At 37.1% G+C, this 21,570-nt stretch overlaps 1 protein-coding gene and 1 long non-coding RNA gene across 18 annotated transcripts in view; one reads left to right on the top strand and one right to left on the bottom strand.

The window, feature by feature from the left end:
* CEP112 (centrosomal protein 112) overlaps positions 1–21,570 on the top strand; it is a 445,593-nt gene that overhangs the window by 225,438 nt on the left and 198,585 nt on the right. For all 17 annotated transcript variants that reach the window (XM_070560188.1, XM_070560186.1, XM_070560191.1 and 14 more), the window contains one exon: positions 1,579–1,761. In XM_070560188.1, coding sequence (XP_070416289.1) covers positions 1,579–1,761 — 183 coding nt within the window. The remainder of the gene's footprint in view (positions 1–1,578; positions 1,762–21,570) is intronic.
* The window catches only part of LOC139073859 (uncharacterized), a 41,967-nt gene continuing 37,197 nt past the window's right edge, over positions 16,801–21,570 (bottom strand). The window contains exon 3 of the long non-coding RNA XR_011522955.1: positions 16,801–17,527. This is a non-coding gene — a long non-coding RNA (uncharacterized lncRNA). The remainder of the gene's footprint in view (positions 17,528–21,570) is intronic.

The following is a 21,570-nucleotide window of genomic DNA, read 5'->3' as shown; positions in this document are numbered from 1 at the left end:
TTAAATTCTCTCTTTTCTTGGGATTAACATTGTGGTTATATGACTCACAAAGTAAAACACGCACATTTTAAATAAGGAAAACTTTTTTTTACTACTTGATATAGTATATAAGGAGGAAATTTTTATTTTTTTTTTCTGTATATTACTAACAGTAGAATAATATGGAAGAAGGACCCATAAATTTTAGAAAGACATAAAATCACTAGAATGCATCTTTTTTCTCAGATGCAAAATAAATTTTTCTATATTATTTTATACATTATTTTGTTATGATAATTGTATATTTTCAAGAGTTAGTATAGTTTTCTTTCTTCTAAATTAATAAATGTATGAGTGGTCAAAAATTTCTTGTTCATTTTCCAACTCTCTAAGAAAAATCACAATAAGAAAAGATTTTGAAACCTGTGATTAAAAGCAAATTAAATTTGTGTTTTGATTCTTAATTTGCAATTAGAGGATGAGAATTTCAAATCTCAAAAGAAAATAACTTCTGAAATTGAGTGCAGCGTGCACGCCTGGAGAAATGAATGCTATAGCTTTAAGATAAGGTAGTCTGGTGATTCATTGCACGAAACAAGATCGATTTGGAGCAGGCTCCTACTGTTAGCTTTTTTGAAGATGGATTCTCACGCCGAAAATAACACAACATATTCTAGATAACAGCAGTTTTTTACCCTGAAATCCACCAAAACTGAAGAAAAATCCAAGTGACTGTTCCTAGCAGCTGTGTGGCCTGGAGTTCACTGGGGAAGCTGGCTTCCTGCAGTCCCCTATTCATCACCTGCTTCAAAGACAGCCTGGCTGGCTATAGTGTGCAGGCCAGGTAGGGTGCCATTGTGCGCAGCCTGGGAGGATTAGTATCAAAGCTGCGGCAACCAGGCCCTTGGTCTCGGGCTGCCATTCAGTCTAGCAGGGAGAGGCTAAGACTGGCCAAGGTCACAGGCTCCAGTGTGGAGTGGACTGGGAAAGGATCCTGAGAATAGAATGCTTTTTATGAAATCATGGCGCAAGCTTGCAGCACAGCAGGTGCCCTTCTGGAACACATAACATCTGTTTATGTTGGTATACCGTAGCTGACAACGAGATAATAGAGCTTTGAAATTTATCATTTTATTTTTAAAAAGACAACTGTATATACAATAATCCAGATGCGTATTTAGCTCTGATCTTTTATTTGAAAATTATAAAGAAAACTGACCGATTTAATTGCTGCTTTTGACGTGTATATATTTAAGCAAAAAGCAAAGCATACTGACTATTAACCATTTATAACCATTGCTGTTCAGTAATACCCGAAATCTTGGGGAGGAAATACCTAGCATTCAACATAATCTTTTTCAATGTTCAGGCATTTGTGTCAACAGATTGCAGAACGATTTACTGAATATGCCCAACTGTCTTGAATATTAGGAGGTTTGGATAAAATCCCCCCAAAATGAGAGTATTTCAAGGGTGAGGTAATAATGACGCAAAAATAAAATTTTCAACTTGGACAAATTAGAGAAAAATTAAGCTGTCCATGAGTTGTCATGACGACCAGGATGTTCTGTTGATGAACTGTCCTCATTGTCCAATCAGATGGTGGAGCTGAAGCTGGAGCACGAACAGGAGAAGACGCACCTATTACAGCAGCGTAACGCAGAGAAGGATAGCCTAGTCCGAGACCATGGACGGGAAATTGAAAACCTGGAAAACCAGCTTCGCGCTGCCAATATGGAGCACGAAAATCAAATTCAAGAGTTCAAGAAACGAGATTCACAGGTAATTATCAATAATATTTTATAAAACGGGCATCTATTTTTAAAAAGTCATCAGCGTTTAATGTTTTCTTATTATTCTTGTTGATGCACGCTGTTTGATCATTTGCAAAACTGACATATAAATGTGATTTTTTTTTGTTTTCTTCCCCTCACCCCCCCCGTTTTGAGGATGAATAAGGCTTTAACTACAGAAACCACAGGTAGCCAGATTAAAAATCCCATGGCGCGCTATAACTTGGCCTCTTTTTTATAATCTTGTCTCAGTTCCTTTCATGATGGATTTTTTTAAGGTATCTGCCCCTTACCCCTCCCCTCAGCCTTAGCAAATCCCTATGAAATATATCAGCCTGACTCCTTGCTTTTTGTTTTAATCTCTGTAGGTAATCAAGCAGCTGTTTTAATATTTGCTTTTCTTCCTAGTGTTGCTTTTTTTCATGAGACTATATTTGATTAGATCACTCAGATGGCAATTGATAAATGACTCTAGAGAAGGGCTATTTCCCATCAGGTCTGTTGCTTTTTCCTACATGCACATACACATGCCTCCAGCCTCCATCTCTGTAGTCCCTGTTGGAAGCCATTTGGCAGAATAACCCCCAGCTGTGGTAGCATTTGACTCTTCAAACTTATGGATGAAATGTGCACTGTCAGCATGGAAAATTATCTTTATAAATTTCAGATGAAAAAAAATCTTATTGGGTGTGTATCTTTGTGGTACAATACATTCTTTAGGGTATATATAATCAAAGGCCTTTAGTGTATCCTCTTGAGGAGATTGCTGTGAAATTTTATTAAAGAAAAATTGAAGAGCAATTGATAACAATAAAAAGATAATTTTCTTTTCTAATAAAACCATATCATATACTAGGTCTAAACACCTCTTTTCCCATTGAAATCTAACCATATTATCCTCACCACACATAAGCTTCTTCCTAGTTGTCTTTCCTCCCTAAAAAATATAATTTTAAAACAACGAAATAAACCTTTTGTTTGTTGTGATATGTGTTTAAACAATTTTATAATTATCTAAACATAAAAATACTACTGATTAAATAAGATGTTAATTTCTTGAGTGCGGGGCGGGAGGCGGTAAGGCAAAGAATAGGAGTTATTGGTTATTTTTTCATTTGACCTTGAGTTGTCTTTTACTTTCAGAGAATGACTGGGGCAATATAAATATACTCAGCACAGGTGTTTTTTTTGTCAATAATATACATTTATAGGAAAGTTATTTTCAGTTTGTTTTATGGAGGTTTGCTAACTAAAAAGGTGGTCATTGTAGTAGCCATGGTACCAGAATAGTCAGGTGGTTCCTGTTAAATCACTGTGCATTGTATGTTTGCCACCAACCTCATTAGAGCCTTTATAAAATATATGCTGTTGATTGTTAGCCATACAATTTATTAAGAATGCTTTCAAACTTATGTTCTCCTTCAAAGATGATGCTAAGCCTTACCATTGTCTTCTATGAGGTATTTGGGTTCTAAGTCAGTGAAGGGTCTGTTTGCATAGCAGAATTGAATAATTAATACAATAAAATAGATTAATTTATATAACTTCCTACTGTTTTGGTGCTGTTGTGGAAAGCCAACACAAGTGGAGGCCAAATTTAGAGGATCTTTGTGATTTTGCGTATGTCGTTATCTGCCATATATAGGGTGCGGTTCTTCCAATGATAACCAAAGGGAATTTTAGAATTATTACATATAATTAAGCCACAGGGAGAGTATAAGCAGGTTATTGATTGAATTTATTCTAATTGAAATATTAAGTATGAGGATCATATGACCTCTTCAAATGCTATGGATAGGATTATATTTCTCATATTTTGTGTCTTTCTTGAAACAATTGGAATTGCTGTTACGGGAATGCTAGTAAGCAATGGAAACTTACTAAATGCATTCTTGATCAAAGTGAAAATGATTTTCTGTATAAGCTGTACTTAATTGTTTTCAGAAAAAATATTTTTTAAAAACTTTTATCAATAAGCTATATTTTAAAAATCTTATCGTATATACCAAAATGCTAATAATTTATATTTATTTTTGGTTATTCATTGAGGATATTAATTCAAAGCTTCCTTCAGGTAAGTCCTAAATTTTCCAAATATGTCTTTTCGTGATTGTAGTCTAAATAATCTAATGTATAAATACTTTTTAAGTCCTGAATTCCAAAATAACAAAGTGGGCATATATTTTTTAAAATAGAAGATCTTTTTTCAAATCACTGTTTTGTGGCTTGCTGCAGTAAATATTGGATTGTATAATTTTTAATTTTAGTCCCAGAGAGATATTTGATTTTCTGTTCCTGTTTGGCTGCTCCCGTTTAGCAGTGGAGGCCATTTTGTAAAAAAGGACTATTTGAAATACTTAACCAGAAGAGGACCAGGGAGATGTCTAATCTGGAGACTGTAGCTTTGTTTGCTGCTTTTTCTTCCATCAGATTCTTGAATGCAGACAATATACTAAAAATCTGCGTTAGGCTCCTTCCAAATGTGTGATATATTATATACTGATAAGAAAATCGTTATTACAAAGTATAGTTACCTACCATAAGGTGAATCATATATCAACTAGGAACTCCCTTTTGGTGAATATGCTATATGATTATTAAAGGTTAGTTGTTATTCAAGTAATTTCTGTTTTATAAAGAAACAATATGATATGGTAATGCAACTAGGGACACTTAGCCATTTTCCTCATTTTATTTGGTGCATTTAGCTAATTATTCTATGCATATATTATGTTTTTGTCATAATATGTTGATTTTCAATGGTAGGATATTTTATGTTCTGATACTTACTTTGCTAAAATGCATATTAAATTTTATCACCCTCATACAAAATGTTCAGTCTGTGTCTACCTAAGGTCATAATGTTTAAGAAAAAGCATCCAGATCAGTAGATATCAAGACATAGAGAGATTCACAACTTCATTGTCAAATATTTCTCATTTGCCAGATCCCTCTTTTGGAAATTAATTTGGAGAATGATTTTATTGATTCAGTCATGTTTTTTAATAATAAAAAATTTATAGTTTAGTTATGATCATCTTAGAAAAGCTTCTAACATGATAGTTCCACATGTAATTCGTTTTTGCAATGTAGTGGAAGAATTTCTGCAGTTTATCCCTTTGAATTACAAGAATAGCAGAGCATAGGTTTCTTGATTCCTTTATTGTTCTTTTAGGACCCTGAACCACTTAGAGATTGCTTGATTTTTATTTGTGTTGCCGAAGTGAGTGGTGTGTATGAACACTGTAGAGGCTGTTACAGAGAACCTGTGTGATCTACCCCAGAGGTGGTGTCACCATCTTAGAATGGCTGTCTCTGTGACCTGTTGAGGTACAGACAAGTCAAGGAGTCCGGGTAACCACAGCAGCCACTGACAACCACCATCAGAATAATGCAAATTAGATATGACAGACTTGGGGAGGGTTATCAAGCGGATCTGAAAACACATGAAACCTAGAATTTGAATTTAGTAAAATGGGTCTTGCCTAACATTGGCACCTTGATGCCTTTCTTGAATCCTGAAACTGAGAATTATGATTCTGATATGAACAATTTTTGCATAACAAATGGACAGATCATCTTCATTTTGCCATATTGATTCACAGTAAGAGGCTGCACCTATCACTCATTCTAAAATGTGGGATTTTCAGAAATCCTCTTCTTTCTCTCTTCTATTTAAAAAACAGTTTTCCAGAAACGATATTTATGATAATTTTAATTTTTAAAATTATGTCTCAATGACATTATTTTCCATGACTTTGGGAATCTGGGCACAAGATAAAAATCTGCATTTATAAACTGGGTGTGTACATGCGTGCAGTGAATTAAGCACTGGCTATCATTCTTCAAAGATTACTTAAGGATGAATTTAACAATGTATGTATGTTTTTAATATTATTGTTAAACCTGTATATGGTGTTTGTGCTTTGTTTGAGCAACGTTTTTTTGAAAACCCTTGGTTTAATTTCTTTACATGCCAACTACTTTCAAAAAAGATGTGAGGCAGCATTTTATAATAAACACACACTTAAGCAAGTAAAATGTAACTGAAAATAATAATTAAGCAATAAATGATATTAACTGCATTATGAAATTTATACTTAAAAAAAATCCTTCAGTTAAGTACAGGTTTTGGCTCTGAGCTTGCCTAGAAGCCACAGCAAAGAGGGAAACAAGATGAATGGTGAGATTCTAATTATCTCATGAAAAAAGTCATACCAATTCATTTTTTTTTAGCTCTCAATTCTAAGAGAAATTTGTGACTTAAGGCAATATAAAGGATGCTGACCAATGTACCTGGTGCTGTTCTCTATCTATTAGAACATTGGGAAGTAAAATCTGCTGGGGAACCTGAGATTCTTAAAGTACTTCCACAAAAGGTAATTAGCAGGTTTTATTTTAATATGCCAAAATTTTGTTTTAATTTATTGAAAATACCATTATTCTCAACATCAAAAAACATAGGTGCTTTGAGACATCCAATTTTGTACATATTATGAATCAAAAGAAAGCTTATTTTCAGTCATGATCCTACCAAGTTCTAGTACCATCACTTTATGACCGTTCCAGAAACTCTTGCAAAATATCTTTAGTAGCCAAAAAATAGAAACATGACTGAGACTAGAAGCAGTTTAGAAGTTAATGCCTTAGTGTTAACTTTGAAGTGTGTTCTCTCTTTCCCATATCTACTTCTTTTCTCTGAATTTATACTGTGGAAACTGTAAGAAATGGTAATTTGGTCCAGAGTATAGGATATTTGTGCCTTATACTGAAATGGTTCACATCCTACCTACATAACCAAAATCGTATTTCATCATCATTTATTCACCAATATCATTTTCTTGGTTTTGAGGTAGGAAATATTTTTATTTCTGTGGGTTAAATTGGGCTGATTGCTTGAATAAACCAAACTACGTGAACCATATTTTCCCCAACGTAATGAGGCTGTTGCTGTTAATGTAACCCTGCTTTTTGTTCCCCTCTTCTCCTTAGTGACACACACGGTCACATCAGAGTGGTTGCCTGGTGTTCCAGCTGTGTACACACCACACTTTGATACTTGTCCCCTGATGCACTGAGTTATTTGTATTAGAGGGAAAGAGGAGTGGGATTAAGTGTGTTTTAAGTATTAGTGGGTTTTGCTGCAATGTATAGAATGTTTAATGTCAAACATTAGAAGAGCTGGTGGGAAAATGTTTCTTAACAATTCATTTTATTACTTTGTAAAAATAAAATAAGACCTTTTCAGTGGTCTTGTGGTAAAGCCATGCATTACAATTTTCAATTTATTTTCTTTAGATAAAATTTTATAGTATGATCTAAGCACTATATTTAAGATAGACCAAGAATTTTCTGTATACATTTAAAATGTAAATAGAGGTTTTCCTAACTAAGCCATTTTTAAAAGCCTTTGGGGGAAATATTGTCTTTCTGACACCAAAAGCGTAAGTTATATAGAATTTTCCAAATAGAACCAGTCCTTCTCATATTTTGACGTAGATGTATTGATGCGAAGATCTCATTTTATTAGTATCCAGTAGTTGTGTGTCTAATAGTATTTAATGAATTTAATAATGTATTTATATTTATGTATTTATATATATATTACTTTGTATGAGAATACTATTTCTTAAGTACTTAATTAGGAGAAAATATAGTAAGATGATGCCCTTTCAAGCAAAGTTTACATTTTTTGTTGGTCACCAGTTTTCTTTTTCCATTATAATTATAAAATTCTGTAATTATTTTCATTTTCTAAGCACAAGAGTAGCGTATATGCCTATAATTAAACTTTTATAAATAATTCAACTTCGTCCTCATCATGGATAAAATTAAGTTAAAAAAGAGAAGCAGACTGAGACAAGGAAATTGATTTCTTGAAGAATGATCCATTTGTAGAAGCATTATACAGTGTATCTTTAGTCCTGTGCATATTTTTCAAATGTGGCAGTTACCATGGAAACCACATTCTATGTCATGTGGTCCACTTTTAGATAAAGAATATTCCTTTTAAAGGCAGACCTTCCAAATAATAACATAGAAAGTATTCCCTTTGAATTAACAACTTCATGTCAATTAATAATGATTGCTTTAAAAATCTGCCTTTTGTTCTCATTATACCTAATAGATTTTTTAGAAATATTAAAATTGTTCTTAAGAATTAGTAGTTAAATGCTGGAGATATTTCAAATAGGGGGTATAATGTGATCACTCTGCAGTGGTGAAAATTGGGGAGGTCGCAAGGGAACACAAGTCTGTGTATACAGTATGTTCTGACAGACAAAAGAAGCTTTTAGTCATATCAAGTGTCTAAGTATCCAGCAATAATGTAGTCAGATTAAGTAATCTAAAGAGATGACCACATCCATTTATTTTATGTTTACAGATAAGGAATCTGTGGTTCAAGGACATTATCTTGCCCAAGGTCGCAGAACTAGCAAACCACAGCTTCTTAATCTTAATTCAGTACTCTTATCTCATAGCCTCTTCCAAGAAAGATTTTAGATTTTTGGAGAGACTTAGACATGGCAAAAAAGGAGCAGGGTTATATGTGAATGTTTGCCTGGCATGGGAGAGAGACACTGGTACTCTTTGTTCCCCATGCTGAGATTCTCATTGCAATTTGCATTTCTTTCAGTGATTTGCCATACTCGATATTGCTGCAAAGTCAAAACTGAATCATGCTGCTTGAGTTCCAGTTTTAGTAAGCGGTACCTCCTAGAACAACACTGAATTTTTATGCTTGTGTGTGTTTAACAGCAGCAGCAGCAACAAATATTTATTGTATGCTTCCCATGCGCCAAGCTCTCTGCTAGGTCTTTTACATTGCATTATCTCATTCAACCCTCTTAATACCCTGTAAGGATTAAATTTCCTATTTGGAAACTCTATTTTGATCTTCTTACCTGGGTCGGAAGATGACTCTATGTATTTCCATATTATCGATGAGGAAAGATCCAGAAAGCATAGGAAATTGCTCAAGGTTACATAACCAGTAGTTAGTGTAGCTGAGACTCATGGAAAAGGTCCCTGCCCCCTACGCCTGCTTGTGTATAAACTCATTGTCTTTGAATTTCATTTATTCTGCATAAATTCCATTATATTTTCAATTTTGGATTGTTAATACATTGCTAGATTTAAAATAGCGATACCCATAACTCAGACTATGTAAATCCAAATCAGATTCTAGCCAGTAGTTCCAATCTTCCCCAAAGCCACAGGCCATGGTTATGTCTTTATTCTGAGACAAATTAAATTCTGAAGAGATATGCATTTCTTAATATTTTATTTGGAATAGAATTCCTTCCCACAACTTTCAGAATTTGTAGAATGGAAAAATGAATATGTTTTTGAAATGGGTTCACTTTTGGTTTTCACATTATTACTGAAATAAGAAGATATGTCCAAAGTAAGAATCCAGTAAGCTTTCAGGTCAATGGGCCTACCAATCTCTATAAAAATTTCTTAGGAATTTGCATTTAGTGCTGGTGAAGTGTGGTTTGTTGTGAATGGTTTATTATAGGTGGCTTCTGTTATAGTCACATCCTAATTTGGAATATTACATATGATCCATTTATTTTAAGGAATAAATCTCAAAGACTTCAGTGTTAGTATTTTTTCTCTAATGGAACCCATGTAAGGATCTTATTACGTGACTACAGCTATTCACAATCTTTTAGAAGTGAAATCAAGGTGGTTTGGTAATTTTAAACCTGGAGACTTTCTCAATGGAAATAACAAAGAATAATTAGAAAATATATTTCTTTTAGAATCCTCAGAAACGCTGTATATTAATGCAGTTTTGGCTTAATTCTAGAGTTATTTTGGTCAAAATGAGAAGTTTTCAGATGAATTCTTTTTTAAAATAAAATACCCAGAGATAAATCGTTATTCCGCATGCTGAATGTCATTCCCATTTACACAAGGAAAAAGGCTTCAGTTATATTTAGCATCTTGCTCTTCCTCCGCCTCTTCACCTCTGCCTCAGCGAAATTACTGAGAATGTTGGCAGAAATTATCTTTGAGGAAATATTGGATGAATAACTCTTTTTCCTTGATGTCTTGGAAAAGTCATTTTTGGATTTCTGACTCAGTCAGTTCTCTCAGAGATGATGTCTTTATTTGTATATTTGAGGTAATTTTTTATGACAGAGAGGTTTGAAGCCAAAGTGCAAGAAATGATTGGCAAAATGATGATATCATCAAATGTTCAAAGAGCTGGCAAATTGAGGCTTATTAAACTGTCATTTTGTCCTCCATTCAGGGCTAATTGGAATCATTCCTAGTTGCATGATATGAAAGATATTTAACACCTGAGCATTTTTTCATGAGAAAAATGACAGAAATTGATGTCAGGGAGACCTTAAACTCCTATTTGAGGAGGAGAGCAAGACATTATATGAAAATAATAGTCTACTTTCAAACTACTTTAATATTTGTCTACAGAAAATGCTTGAAAAATACTGTCATTAGGAGGAAACTTTTTAGACAATAAAAATTGGCCTGATTGAGCCCCAAAGCATTGAAATTGGTAGATTAGTGTGAAACTTAAGCTGATTTTCAGTTGAAACAAATATTAAAATTCAGTGAAAATTCAGTGGGGAAAGATCACAAGAAATCAGAAAGAAACAATACAGAATTAGACTTGCAGGGTTTGAAAATGTGTGTTATTTTTCTGAGTAATTTTGATTTGTTTTGCTTCCATGTGAAGTTAAGGCCCGACCGTATTAGTAGTATTTGAAAATGAGTGAATGGTGTCCTCAGGGATGAAGTTTGTCCAAGTATGTGGCCTGGATCTGGGGTCTCTTCCCTTGTTTATGGGGGCAGTTGCAAGACAGCGTTGGTCTTGCAGGGTGTGTGTGTGTGTCTGCCACTGATACCATTGCTCTGTGGCACAGAAGAGCTTTCAGTGAACATGGAACCAACAGTCCAGCCAGGCCCCGCGTCTCAAAACGAGGGAATTTTTCAGTGTAAAGACTTGAAAGGTTTTTAAAAAGGTTAAAATTAAGCTGGTGATTCATTCATCTTAAGTTTGCTCCTTAAGTCAGTATTTATTAATGAAACAAACCCCAGATCCCCAGGGTCAAGTGGGACCTTATTTATTTTGTTATTTGCAGAGATGTCATTTAATGTACAAAATGCATGTGTTCACCAAATGTTTCCTGAAAAGCTAATTTCTTATAATGTAAATGTTTTCCTCACTTGTTGGGCAAATTGTCTGATAGCTCCAGATAGAGTGCTGTTGCCATGTACAACAAGAGAAGTGGAGTGTGAAAGTTGGAAACGTTTTCTTCTTCAGTTATTCAAAAATTACTGCCAAAGCTGTCGTTAGACAAAAGCCACGAGTTCAAGGGGTGCAGTGTGTTCCTGGCTCCCCTATTAAAGTCAGTCCTGACTGTGCATGTGCTGGTTCAGACTTTGGAAGACGTGGAAATATGCACTCTTGTACTTGCATCTCTTTAACAATTTCTAGTGACGTGCAGTAAACATCATAGTCTATTCCCGTAAAGTTGGTGTTTCTTAAAAAAAATCATTCAATTTAGAAATAAGAGTAATAGAGTAAATGTTCTCATGAAAATCATAATTGTTGTTAACTATTCTGACTGCTGTTTGAAATCTCATAGTTCCAGATTAATATTGACAAAATGGAACTCTCTGACTTGGAAATTTTATATTTGTGAATCTTAGAATAATATCTAAATCAAATTTATTTCCAAATAAGTTTTCCCGTCTGCAAAAATTAGGCGGAATTGTGTATATGAAATTTCCTTATGATGTAGACTTTATTCAACTTGATTCATTTACTCAATAAAGATTTTTTGAGTGCTCTTCTGTGCCAGGCCCTGGAGCTGGGGGTGCACCCCTTGAGGAGGTGCCCCTCATGTCCTTGTATCTGTGAATATTGCCCCAGATTTGTGTAGGGCATAACCTATATAGCCCTTTAGGGGTTTGCAGCACTGGGTTCAGCAAAGACCAAGACAGAGCAGTGTTCTGCTCTGAAGGTACACTTGAATGGGGAAAGAAAGATGATACAAAAAATGAATTAACAAGGAGAGCATCATATAGCAATAACTGGTAGGTGGAAAATTAAAATAGAGAGATATGATAATGACCAAGTGATTGTGTTACCTGGCCATCAGAGAAGTCCTTTCCAAGGAAGAGATATCTAAGCTAAGATCTGATTGATGAGAAGCCAGCCACCCAGAGGGAACAGCTGGTGCAGAGACTCTGTAGAAGAATAAACTTGGTGTGTTCACGAAATGAAAAAGGAGGCCTGTGTGGCGTGAGCACAGCAGGTGCAGGGAAGAGCAGGACCAGGGCGGACTCTGGATTTGATTTTAAATGTGATTGGAAGGCAATGAGAGGCTTCTAGGCAGTAAGGGGACAGGGTCCGATTCGTGTTTTCAGAAGGCCACCGTGGCTGCTGTGCACAGTCCTGGAGGTCTGTAAGACATACGCATCGGAGTCAACAGGACTTGCTCATGGCTTGGATATGAGGAGTGATGGAAAGAAGAATTCTTAAGAGTTTTGGTTTGAGCAGCTAGATAGATGGTGGTGTCAAATACGAGGATGATTGGGAGGGAATAAAAGCAAAAACAAAAGTTCTGCTGTTGCCAAGCTAAGTTTGACCTACATCTTAAACATCCAGATGGAAATGTGTCAGATAGAGAGTTGGATATGCAGATCGAGATTCCAGAAATATGAATTTAGACTTCATTGGCATGTAGACAATAATGAAAGCATGGGCCTGAATGCAATTGCCAATTTCTTATCAAATATGAAGACAGAGATGCTGGTTCATGGCCAGTCTCTACTACTTACTGGCTCTATAAACCCGGGTAACCCACTTCATAAATCTGATCATCGTTTTCCACATCTGTAATATTCATTCATTCATTTAGTGTCATCTGTTGAGCTCCTACTGTGTGCCAGGCACTGTACTAGGGCCTTGGAATATTAAAAAGAGGAAGATCCCTGTCCTCCAGCTTATATTCTATGACGAAACAGGCATTGTGCATCTGTCATAAAAGGAGGGTAATATGATTCATACCAATAGATAGGAGTAAAGAATGCCTTGCTTTAACATAGACAAAGGATACATCTTACCACACATCAAAGGCTGCATAGGATAGGAGACAAAGTAATACCCCTAGTCAGCAGGACAAGCTGCCTTGACCCTCAAGTCCCCAGGAAGGCACCTTTTTGCCAATGACACCACCTGATTGGTGTGATGATTTAATCAGGCCCTTGAGGATACTTTCTTCACCATTCTATGGCGTGAAGGGAGATTAGTACCCTCCTGGTCCCTTTCTGCTGTCTGGAAACTTTGCCTACATGCCTGCCTGGCCACCAGGTGTATAAGAAGCTGGTAACAAAACCAGCATGGAAATGGACAGTTATATTCTGTGGCCTCCTCCAGCAGGCCCAGCCTTCAGACTTTCCAGATTAACAGACATAGATATATAGCAAAGTGCAATAAAATGATAAAGGTGCTTTGATCTCAAGTAAAGAAGATATGACGGAAGATATGAGAGAGGAGACCCAGAGTTGTGGTTTGATACGCTGCAGAACATAGAGGTGTCGGTGTCAGTTAGGCAGGTGGAAATATAGGACTGGAGTTCAAAAGAGAGCTCTCCTTCGGAAAGAAAGATTTGGGAGTCACCAGGATGGATGGTAATAGATACCAACATGAAGACATGATCTCCTAAGGAGGAGGAAGAATGAGGATAGATGACACTCAGCGCCTAAGGGAGGATGGAGGAAATAGAACTGGACAAGAAGACCGAGAAAGTGGTCAAGAATGATGGGAAGGGAACCAAGACAAAGTGGTATTTCAGGAGCCAGGAAAAGAAAAAAAACTATAATACCTAACTCCTGGATTGTTGAGAGAATTGAAAATGGGAAAATACTTTTGAATAACCCTATAAATTTTAGTTTATTTTTTTCAAGTTGTGAACTGTGGCCGTACAACATAAATGCACTACTGCACCAAATGAACGACAGCTATGAAGCTTGACTCCACATCGCATCATTCTGCAGCTGGTCACGGACGTCGAGCTCAGGGGATCCATTTCAGAGAGGGAAACCATGAGACCCAGATGAATGAAGCAACTCAGGCAGTTAGTGGCAGGGCCAGGCATGATTTGCAGGCAGCCCTAAACCAGGCTTCCATTGTGGTGTGGGGAGGGTCAACTATATGTCCAGCCCAGTGCCTCCAGCCCACTGCCGCTCCTGGGGTCGAAGGAGAAGTTTCACAGCTCACCTAGAGAAGCAGGATCGATTGTCGGGCTCACCCAATGAGGCAAAAAGGACCAAGTTTTGCCTGGGCCTACGTTAGAACCAAGAGTTTGAGGCTCTGAGGTCAGAGGGAGGATATACCCAGCGTCAGTCAACAAGAGAAAAGGAGATCACAAGCTGGTCTGAAGCTCCTCTGAAATGCCCAGTCTGAGACACCCGGCTGTGAGAAAGCTCCCACTCCAGAATCATCTACTACCATGCCTGAGATCTATCAGTTACATGGCTTGAAATATCTCGAAGAGGAATTTGTCTGGGCTGACTAACGTTCTCTGTCTTGCTTGCGCTTTACTTAGTGTATTTGCTTTGACTAGGTAACTCGTGCAGCATTTAAAAATTCAAAATGGATAAATATATACAGTAAAATGAATTCTTGAACAGGTAATTCATGAACACTTAAAAGTTAAATGAATAAAGATATATGGTAAAAAGAATAAATGATTTCTTTTAAGATGCAAATTTATCTCCAAGGATTCCTTCATTGATTTCTTTGTTTGTTCGTCATTTATTGAATACCTTCATGTAGCAGTCACTGTGCTAAGAGGAGATATACAAAAACAAAGAAGACAAAGCCTTTCCCCGGAAGTGGTCACAGGCTTGCCAAGCAGTTTAGCAAGTACACAAAGAATTGCAAATGAGGTCATTGCTTTTACCTGGTTCTCTGCCCTGCGTTCCACTGGTCAGACGACTGCGTGTGCCTTAAGGAACCAGAGAAGTCTTCATAGAAGGGAAGATCTGAACAACGTGGAGATGGGGAGGAAAGTAACTGTCATAGCCACCATATTGTGAAATTATTCTAATTAAATTGCTCTCATCAAACTGAAATCTATTACACTGATGAAGTGGGAGTTTTGATGGATGAAAAGAGTGTAAAAGGAGAAGGAAGAGGAATGTTGCAGGAAGATAACTTCCTGGTGGGGTGCCATAGGGGAATTGTAGTCAGAAGACTTGGGCATCTGGAGGTGGGGGAGGGGGCAAGAAGAAGATTTAGTAAGTGCAGACAAGGAGGTAGAAAAATGCTTAAGGCAACCTTCACCTGCTTTGAAGTTGTGCCTAGGGTTAGTAATGCCAAAACTATAGTCACCTAGAGACAAAAGAGGCAACAGCCCCTACCTTAGAAAAGTAAACCCTAAGATACCCCTCTCCTTATAGAAAACCGGGGTCGGGGCAGGTGAGTGGATTACAGATCAGCTTCTTCAGGGTCAGGTTGGAGGCCTCCTGCCTATGAGAGATGCTCTCTCTGGGTTGGGGGCACTGCTTGCTTACTCTTCCTCTATACTTCCTAGGTCTGTTCCCTGATCCTACTTGAAAATGTTGTTCCCTCTTCTGTGCCCCAATCTCTTCCCTAGTGCCCTATCTTCTGAGCTGCCTCCCTGAGTATCCTTGCAGGATTGAGCCAAAAGTTAGCTGTCAGAAGCAAACAGGTATGTGCTTAGGGTTAGATCACTAATGGCCGTGGAAGATTACAACGTAAGGAAGTGGGCAGTACTTAGGAGCTATTGGACCTGGATTTCAACATCCACTTTTAAAAGAATGATCATTTTCATTAAAAGGTGATTTTATTATATATAGAAATATAAACATTTTCAACTAGAAATGACCTAATTTTAATTTTTCTGTGTATTGTTTGAGAAAGGGAGTTGAGCACACTGTTATGTACTAGACACTTTCACATGCTTTCTGGAAGGAGGTACATATTATGTTGGTTTTTGCAGAAGGGAAGACAGATCCAACCTGTGCAGCCCAGGAGTGAACAGGCCAGGATTTGAACCCGAATCTGTCTGACTTCAAAGCCTCTGAACTCTCTCTCCTCTGCACATTGTCATGGTATAAATTACAGGCACACCCAGTGGTGGGAAAGCCTTTTTTTGCTACTACTCACTGGTGACTTGTGGTTAACATTCATGAATATTGTGAGGGTAATTTCACAGAACAAATCAAATTGACATGTCAGAACTGTTTAGAAGGGCGAATAGTTCGGGAACATTCTGAGTCCCTCCCCCAAATCCTAGCAAAGTGTCCCCCAGCCTTTTACACATGGTATTACAGCTCTTTCTTTTTGAGTAGGCATTAATGTCATACTGTAGTTATGGCTGCAATTTTTTCCCCTAAGCAAGTCTTTCTCTTCTGAACCCCAATGGCAGCCCGTGGTTGTTTAGACTGAGCTCAGGAATGTTTTTAAACATTAATTTAGTTTGACATGACTTGGTGCACAAATTAATTATTCAGGCACATATTGTTCCATGTACATGAAAAGAATGAAACTGTGGTGAATCGCCTTCTAACTAGCACATGTGAATTGTAATGTTCCTAGCAGACAGACTAGTAAAGAGCAAAAGCTGGCAACATACAGCAACTCTGAATTTGGCCAGTCCCACAAAATTAGCATAAATATGTGAAGCAATCAGAACAGTTTTGGACTTCCTAAGAAAGTGTCCCTATTCTTATCTAGTTCTAAAAGAATGTGGAATAAACTATTCATTTAACCAAGTATAAAACTATGTCTGCTATGCAGTTATAATCATGTGTCATTAATCAGAAAATACTGCAGAAACTCTGACAAATTAAAAACACAAGGATGTGTCTGCAAGGGTTTTTTCAGCCATTAAAAAGCTGCTTCACCTCTCAGGCAAGCTCTTTTATGGCAACTTCTTGCTCAGTGTACTGACATCTTCAAAGGCTTTGACATCTGTCGGCCTTTGAACTACCATTAAAAAATATTATCCCATTTCCATTCTTTTATGCCCATTTTTTTAATTATAGCCCTTCTTTCAAGTTGGGAACATGGTTGGTTTAAATGATGCTGTCCTTTCGTTTTCAGCCACCCAGCTGCGGTTTGAATAAATTGATGTAGAATCAAAGGCGGGACTTTAAAGGAAAAGGTTTGATGGACTTGGACTCCGAACCAGATGAGGTTTTATGATGAAAAGGGTTTAATCCCAGCACAGGCATTGCTTCTATCAGTTGAGCAGTACAAAGCAATTCATATATATAGGTTCACGCGAAATGATCTATTTTTTTAACAGCACAGATCTCTTCAGGACTTGCAAATGTGGCATTAGCTAATATTCAGAGAGCTGATTTCCTTTCATCCACCAGAAGCTTATGATTATAGTACAGTTCTCGAATTGGAAATGAGAGCTGCAACACAGATTTAAAGCTGTGCTGTCTGATTTGTATTCAATATACATGTCACTGCGGGACAGGCTAGTCTGGGCCAAGCTGGTTCAATACAAGGAAAAACAGTTTCATCATCTGAGAGTCGTAGTCAAAAATATCACCAGCTAATTAACACAGCAGTCTTGTGACTCTCCGAGAGGTGTTTGCTTGATTGGTATCTCTTAAACTCTGGCAGGAAGGATTGGAAGATGCGTCTTCTCTTTTATTGCATCTCTTCTTGCAGCGTTAGTCTGTTCAAGTGCATCGCAGGGTAATGAAGTGTAGTTGGTTAACTTGAACCACTTTTTTAGAAAAGGAAAACAACACAATTTTAAAACAGTTACTTATTTTGCGTTAAAACATTTCCCCTCATCCGATTATTGATCTAGAAAAAAATCACTTAGGAAAGCAGACTTCGACATTGTCTTTGCTCAGTGTACTATTGAATGATAGATATTATCTTGAGCCAAATAGTATAGATAAGTAGCTTAGGGTAATTACAAACATAGAGCATAGATCTAAGTCCACTTTAAAGTAAAAAGTGATTATTTTTAAATTTTCTAATAGTAATTCAGGAGAAATAGTAGTTTTAATCCATGAGAAAATTTTCTTAAGATAATGTGCACCTGCTTTACAGTAGAAATTTGCTTCTATTTCTCAGAATAAAAACAGTTCTTCCATTTACTTGGAAGATTTGATACCATTGTACAAATCTGATCATTCTGCACTGCTTTTTTTCATCCTCTTCAAATAGAATTTCTATTTATACCATAAGTTAACATCCAAACCGTAGTCTGAAGAAGTTCTGAATATGTATAGTTTTAAATTAGCAAAATAGATGTCAGTAAAAGGAGCAATATTTTAATTCTCCTTTTACTACCATCTATGGTCTACCTCATATTCTTAAATGTTTCATTTTCTTTTTCTCTCTCTTCTCCTTAGCAGAGAACATGGAATAAAACACTTTCAGGTAGGATTTACTAGGAAATACATTTGCCTAGTCCTTACATGTTTTCTGAGATTCATAGAGTTTACTGAGTTACTTGGGAAGAGTTGGATTTCTCTCAGTATAATCATCATTGTTTTCTGGAATCCTGTTTTAGCTCCCTTTTCTAGTACTGTGACCAGCCAGTCTTCACTGCTTTAACCTTGCGGTGAGGTTTCATTCCTGAAGACGTCCCTTTCACTGTCCCCTACTGAAGACGTCTGTATCTCCCAGCGAGTCCTAGCTTTCCCCCTGCTTCTCCCACTTCTCCGTCTCAGTTTCCTTTTCTCTACTAGCTCCTCTACCTTACACTAAATATTGGAGTCTGGCTTCTTTTTTTCCCCTCTTCATTCTTCTGTAGAGTGATCATCTACATTTCAGTGGCCTTAAATAACAACTCTATGCTAAGACCCTCAAAGTTCCCTCCTCTCATCTGAGAGCTGGACTCAAATATCCAGCTGCCTCTTGGCATCTTCTCTTAACTAGTTCACAAGCGCCTCAAACTTCACAAGACCAGAACTGAAACCTCCACCTCCCATCTTCTCTTTGTCTACAAGTGGCATTCCTATACGCTCAGCGCCCACACGAGAACTTGGAAGTCATTCTTGAATGGCTTCTTTTTCTCTTAATCCTTTGATAAATCCTATAGCTTCAACCCCCAAATAGATCTCCAATCCATGTCCTTCCTTTGCTTTCACCTACTGCCCTGGTCCAGGCCGCCACCATCTTTCACCCGCCCTCTGCTGTAACCTCCTAACTGATAGTCTTACTTTCTCTCTTGTTCTTCTCCATTGCCATAATGACCTCTTTCAGAATGTATATTGGATTAGGAAACCCCTTGCTTAAAATCCTTCAATAGCTTGTACTTAGAATAAAATCCACTTTTCAGCATGGCCTGCAATACCCTGCGTGACCTGGCCCTACTGTTCCTTCCCAACATGCTCACCAGCTCTTCTCTCCCTGCTACCTCTACTTGAGCTACATTGGCCTCTTTTACTTGCTAAAATATACCATCCTCTTTCTTATCTTCAAAGTCTGGCCCATGCTGTTCATTGGGACTAGAAGGCTTTTGCTGTAGGCCTTTGTAGTATCAGCTCCTTCTCATTGTCTTACCCTAGTTGTTAACTCCTCAAATGGGCCTTACTTAATGACTCTCTAACAAGGGCCTCCCCTGCTAGTCTATCAGAGCTCCCTGTTTGTGAACTTCAGAGCACTATTCTCAGTTTATATTACATAGTTATTAACTTTTTGTCTATACCCTCAAATGGACCGAAAAAAGGGGATTTACCCATTTTCCTCACTTCTGTATACCCTATACCTAAAAGATTCCTAGTACAGACTGTGGCCTCAGCAAACATATGCAAACATCTGTATTAACAAAGGCAGATTTGCTGATCAATAAGAGCCACAGGAAATCTGAGCCAGTCATGGCTTCAGAGTTGGGTTAGGTCGCAGGGGAAGAGGCTAACAGTTGCCATGTTCCCAGAGAAGCCATCAATTCATTTTAGTTTTTTAGTTTTGTTTGTTCTTTGGTGGATGGCATTGTCAGTGTACTTATTCCCATCTCTTTGAGTTCTCACAAAATTTCTAGTATACAATGACAAAAATAGATGTGTAGGATAAGCCTATAATTACTGGATTGTCATTATTATTTATGTGTTTGTGTTTTCCAGAGAGAGACACCTTATTTGTCTTTGTATTCCAAGAACATACCAGAGGGCCTGGCCCAAGTACTGATGCTTAATCAGTGAATGAATGAGCAGAAATCAATAAATTTATATTGCAGGGATTGGTCTAGGTCTGGGCCTTGTTTGTTCCCATACCATATTTTTTAACCTTCAGATTTCTATAATATACAGAGGATGTTTATTAAATCTCCAAATAATAATAACTCAGAGAACTGATTACCATTTTGGTAATATGATTAAAATTATAAAATATTCATCCAACGTATACTGAGGGCTGCCTTAATTTCAGGCATGTTGCTAGCTGCTGAAGATGCAAAAATGAATAAGACACACTTAATCATAAGGGGTAAAAGACAAAGAAACATAAATATGAAATAATGTGCTAAGCGCGGTGTTAGAGACATAATGAGGCATTATGAGCCATGAAGAAGGAGCCCTACGCCGTTCTTGGAGGGGGCGGTACCTCCATCTTTCAACAGTGTGTGCTCCTTGGGCACTGCTCTTGTGTTGTTTTCTCCCAATTGAAGAGTATAATTTTCCTTCTTTATTATTTCTTTAGTGTTCTTTGGTAAATACAAAATTATTTTGTCTCCATGTAGTTTCTCCCTGCAGAGGCTGCTGTGTCCATAAGAAGCAGAAACATAATCAACAAAAGTTCCTGTTTTAGTTTTTTGTTGAAAGCCACCGTGCTCAGGCAAGGAGTGAACTATGCCACTGATTCTGTGGTGTTAGAAAAATATTCCTACATAGTTTAATGTTCCTCTCCGTAATTTATATTAAAATCTTCAAAAGGGAGAGTCAGTTTGAAGAATGACTTTAATTTTGTTGTCTTCTGGTAGTGATCATTGAGATTGATATTGTTTTACCTCAAAGACTTTCTAGGTGCATCTCTGGTACATAAACTGAATTCAGTGTGTAGAAATCCTACTTTAATACCACTGAAGTGTTGCCATTATGAGGACAAATATGGAAACTGTCATGGTGTACTGTGGTACCATCGCCTCTTCTTTTTATCCATGTCCAGTGGGTGTGATGTTATAATTAAGGATAGTTAGTTGGCAAAGGGAACATAGTCTGAGATCATCTTCAGGAACTTCTTTAGCTCTTTTTCAGGCAATAAATTAACTTTTAAGGGGTAAAAATAATAAGATGCTTGTTTGAAGCTATGTCTGATGGCCAAAGGGAAAACACACATGCATGTGTGCGTGCACGTGCGCGCGCACACACACACACACATAATCTTTTCTCTGCTTTGCCTCTGAAGTTAATACATGAAGTTGGCTGCATCTGTCCTCATAAAAATGACACAAAGGGAAAAAATCCTTCAGTTATAATAAAGTTGCACTGCTCTGTGCTCCGTAGAGCCTTGACTTCCTATTCCTAATTTTTGTTTTTACCATAATCATAAACTTTCTTATCTGAGATTAAGAATATTAAGATTATGAGTATGGAATTAATAAATATTGTTCCAAAGCTTGAACAATCTGAGGTTGAACAATCAGGAGATTTTTATCTCTTGAATAAGAAAAGTTAGGGGAATTAACTAGTATTGAGCCCTGGCTACATGCCTCAGACTGTGGTCAGAGGTGTGACATAGTCCCACCCTCAGCACTTCTTCACGCCTCGGAATGACAGCTGGTTAATTGCCTCTCTCAGGCTTTTCTGACTCTAA

This window comes from Equus przewalskii, chromosome 10 (assembly GCF_037783145.1).
Source record: "Equus przewalskii isolate Varuska chromosome 10, EquPr2, whole genome shotgun sequence".
NCBI lineage: Eukaryota > Metazoa > Chordata > Mammalia > Perissodactyla > Equidae > Equus > Equus przewalskii.
This window is presented reverse-complemented; position numbering and strand designations above follow the sequence as displayed.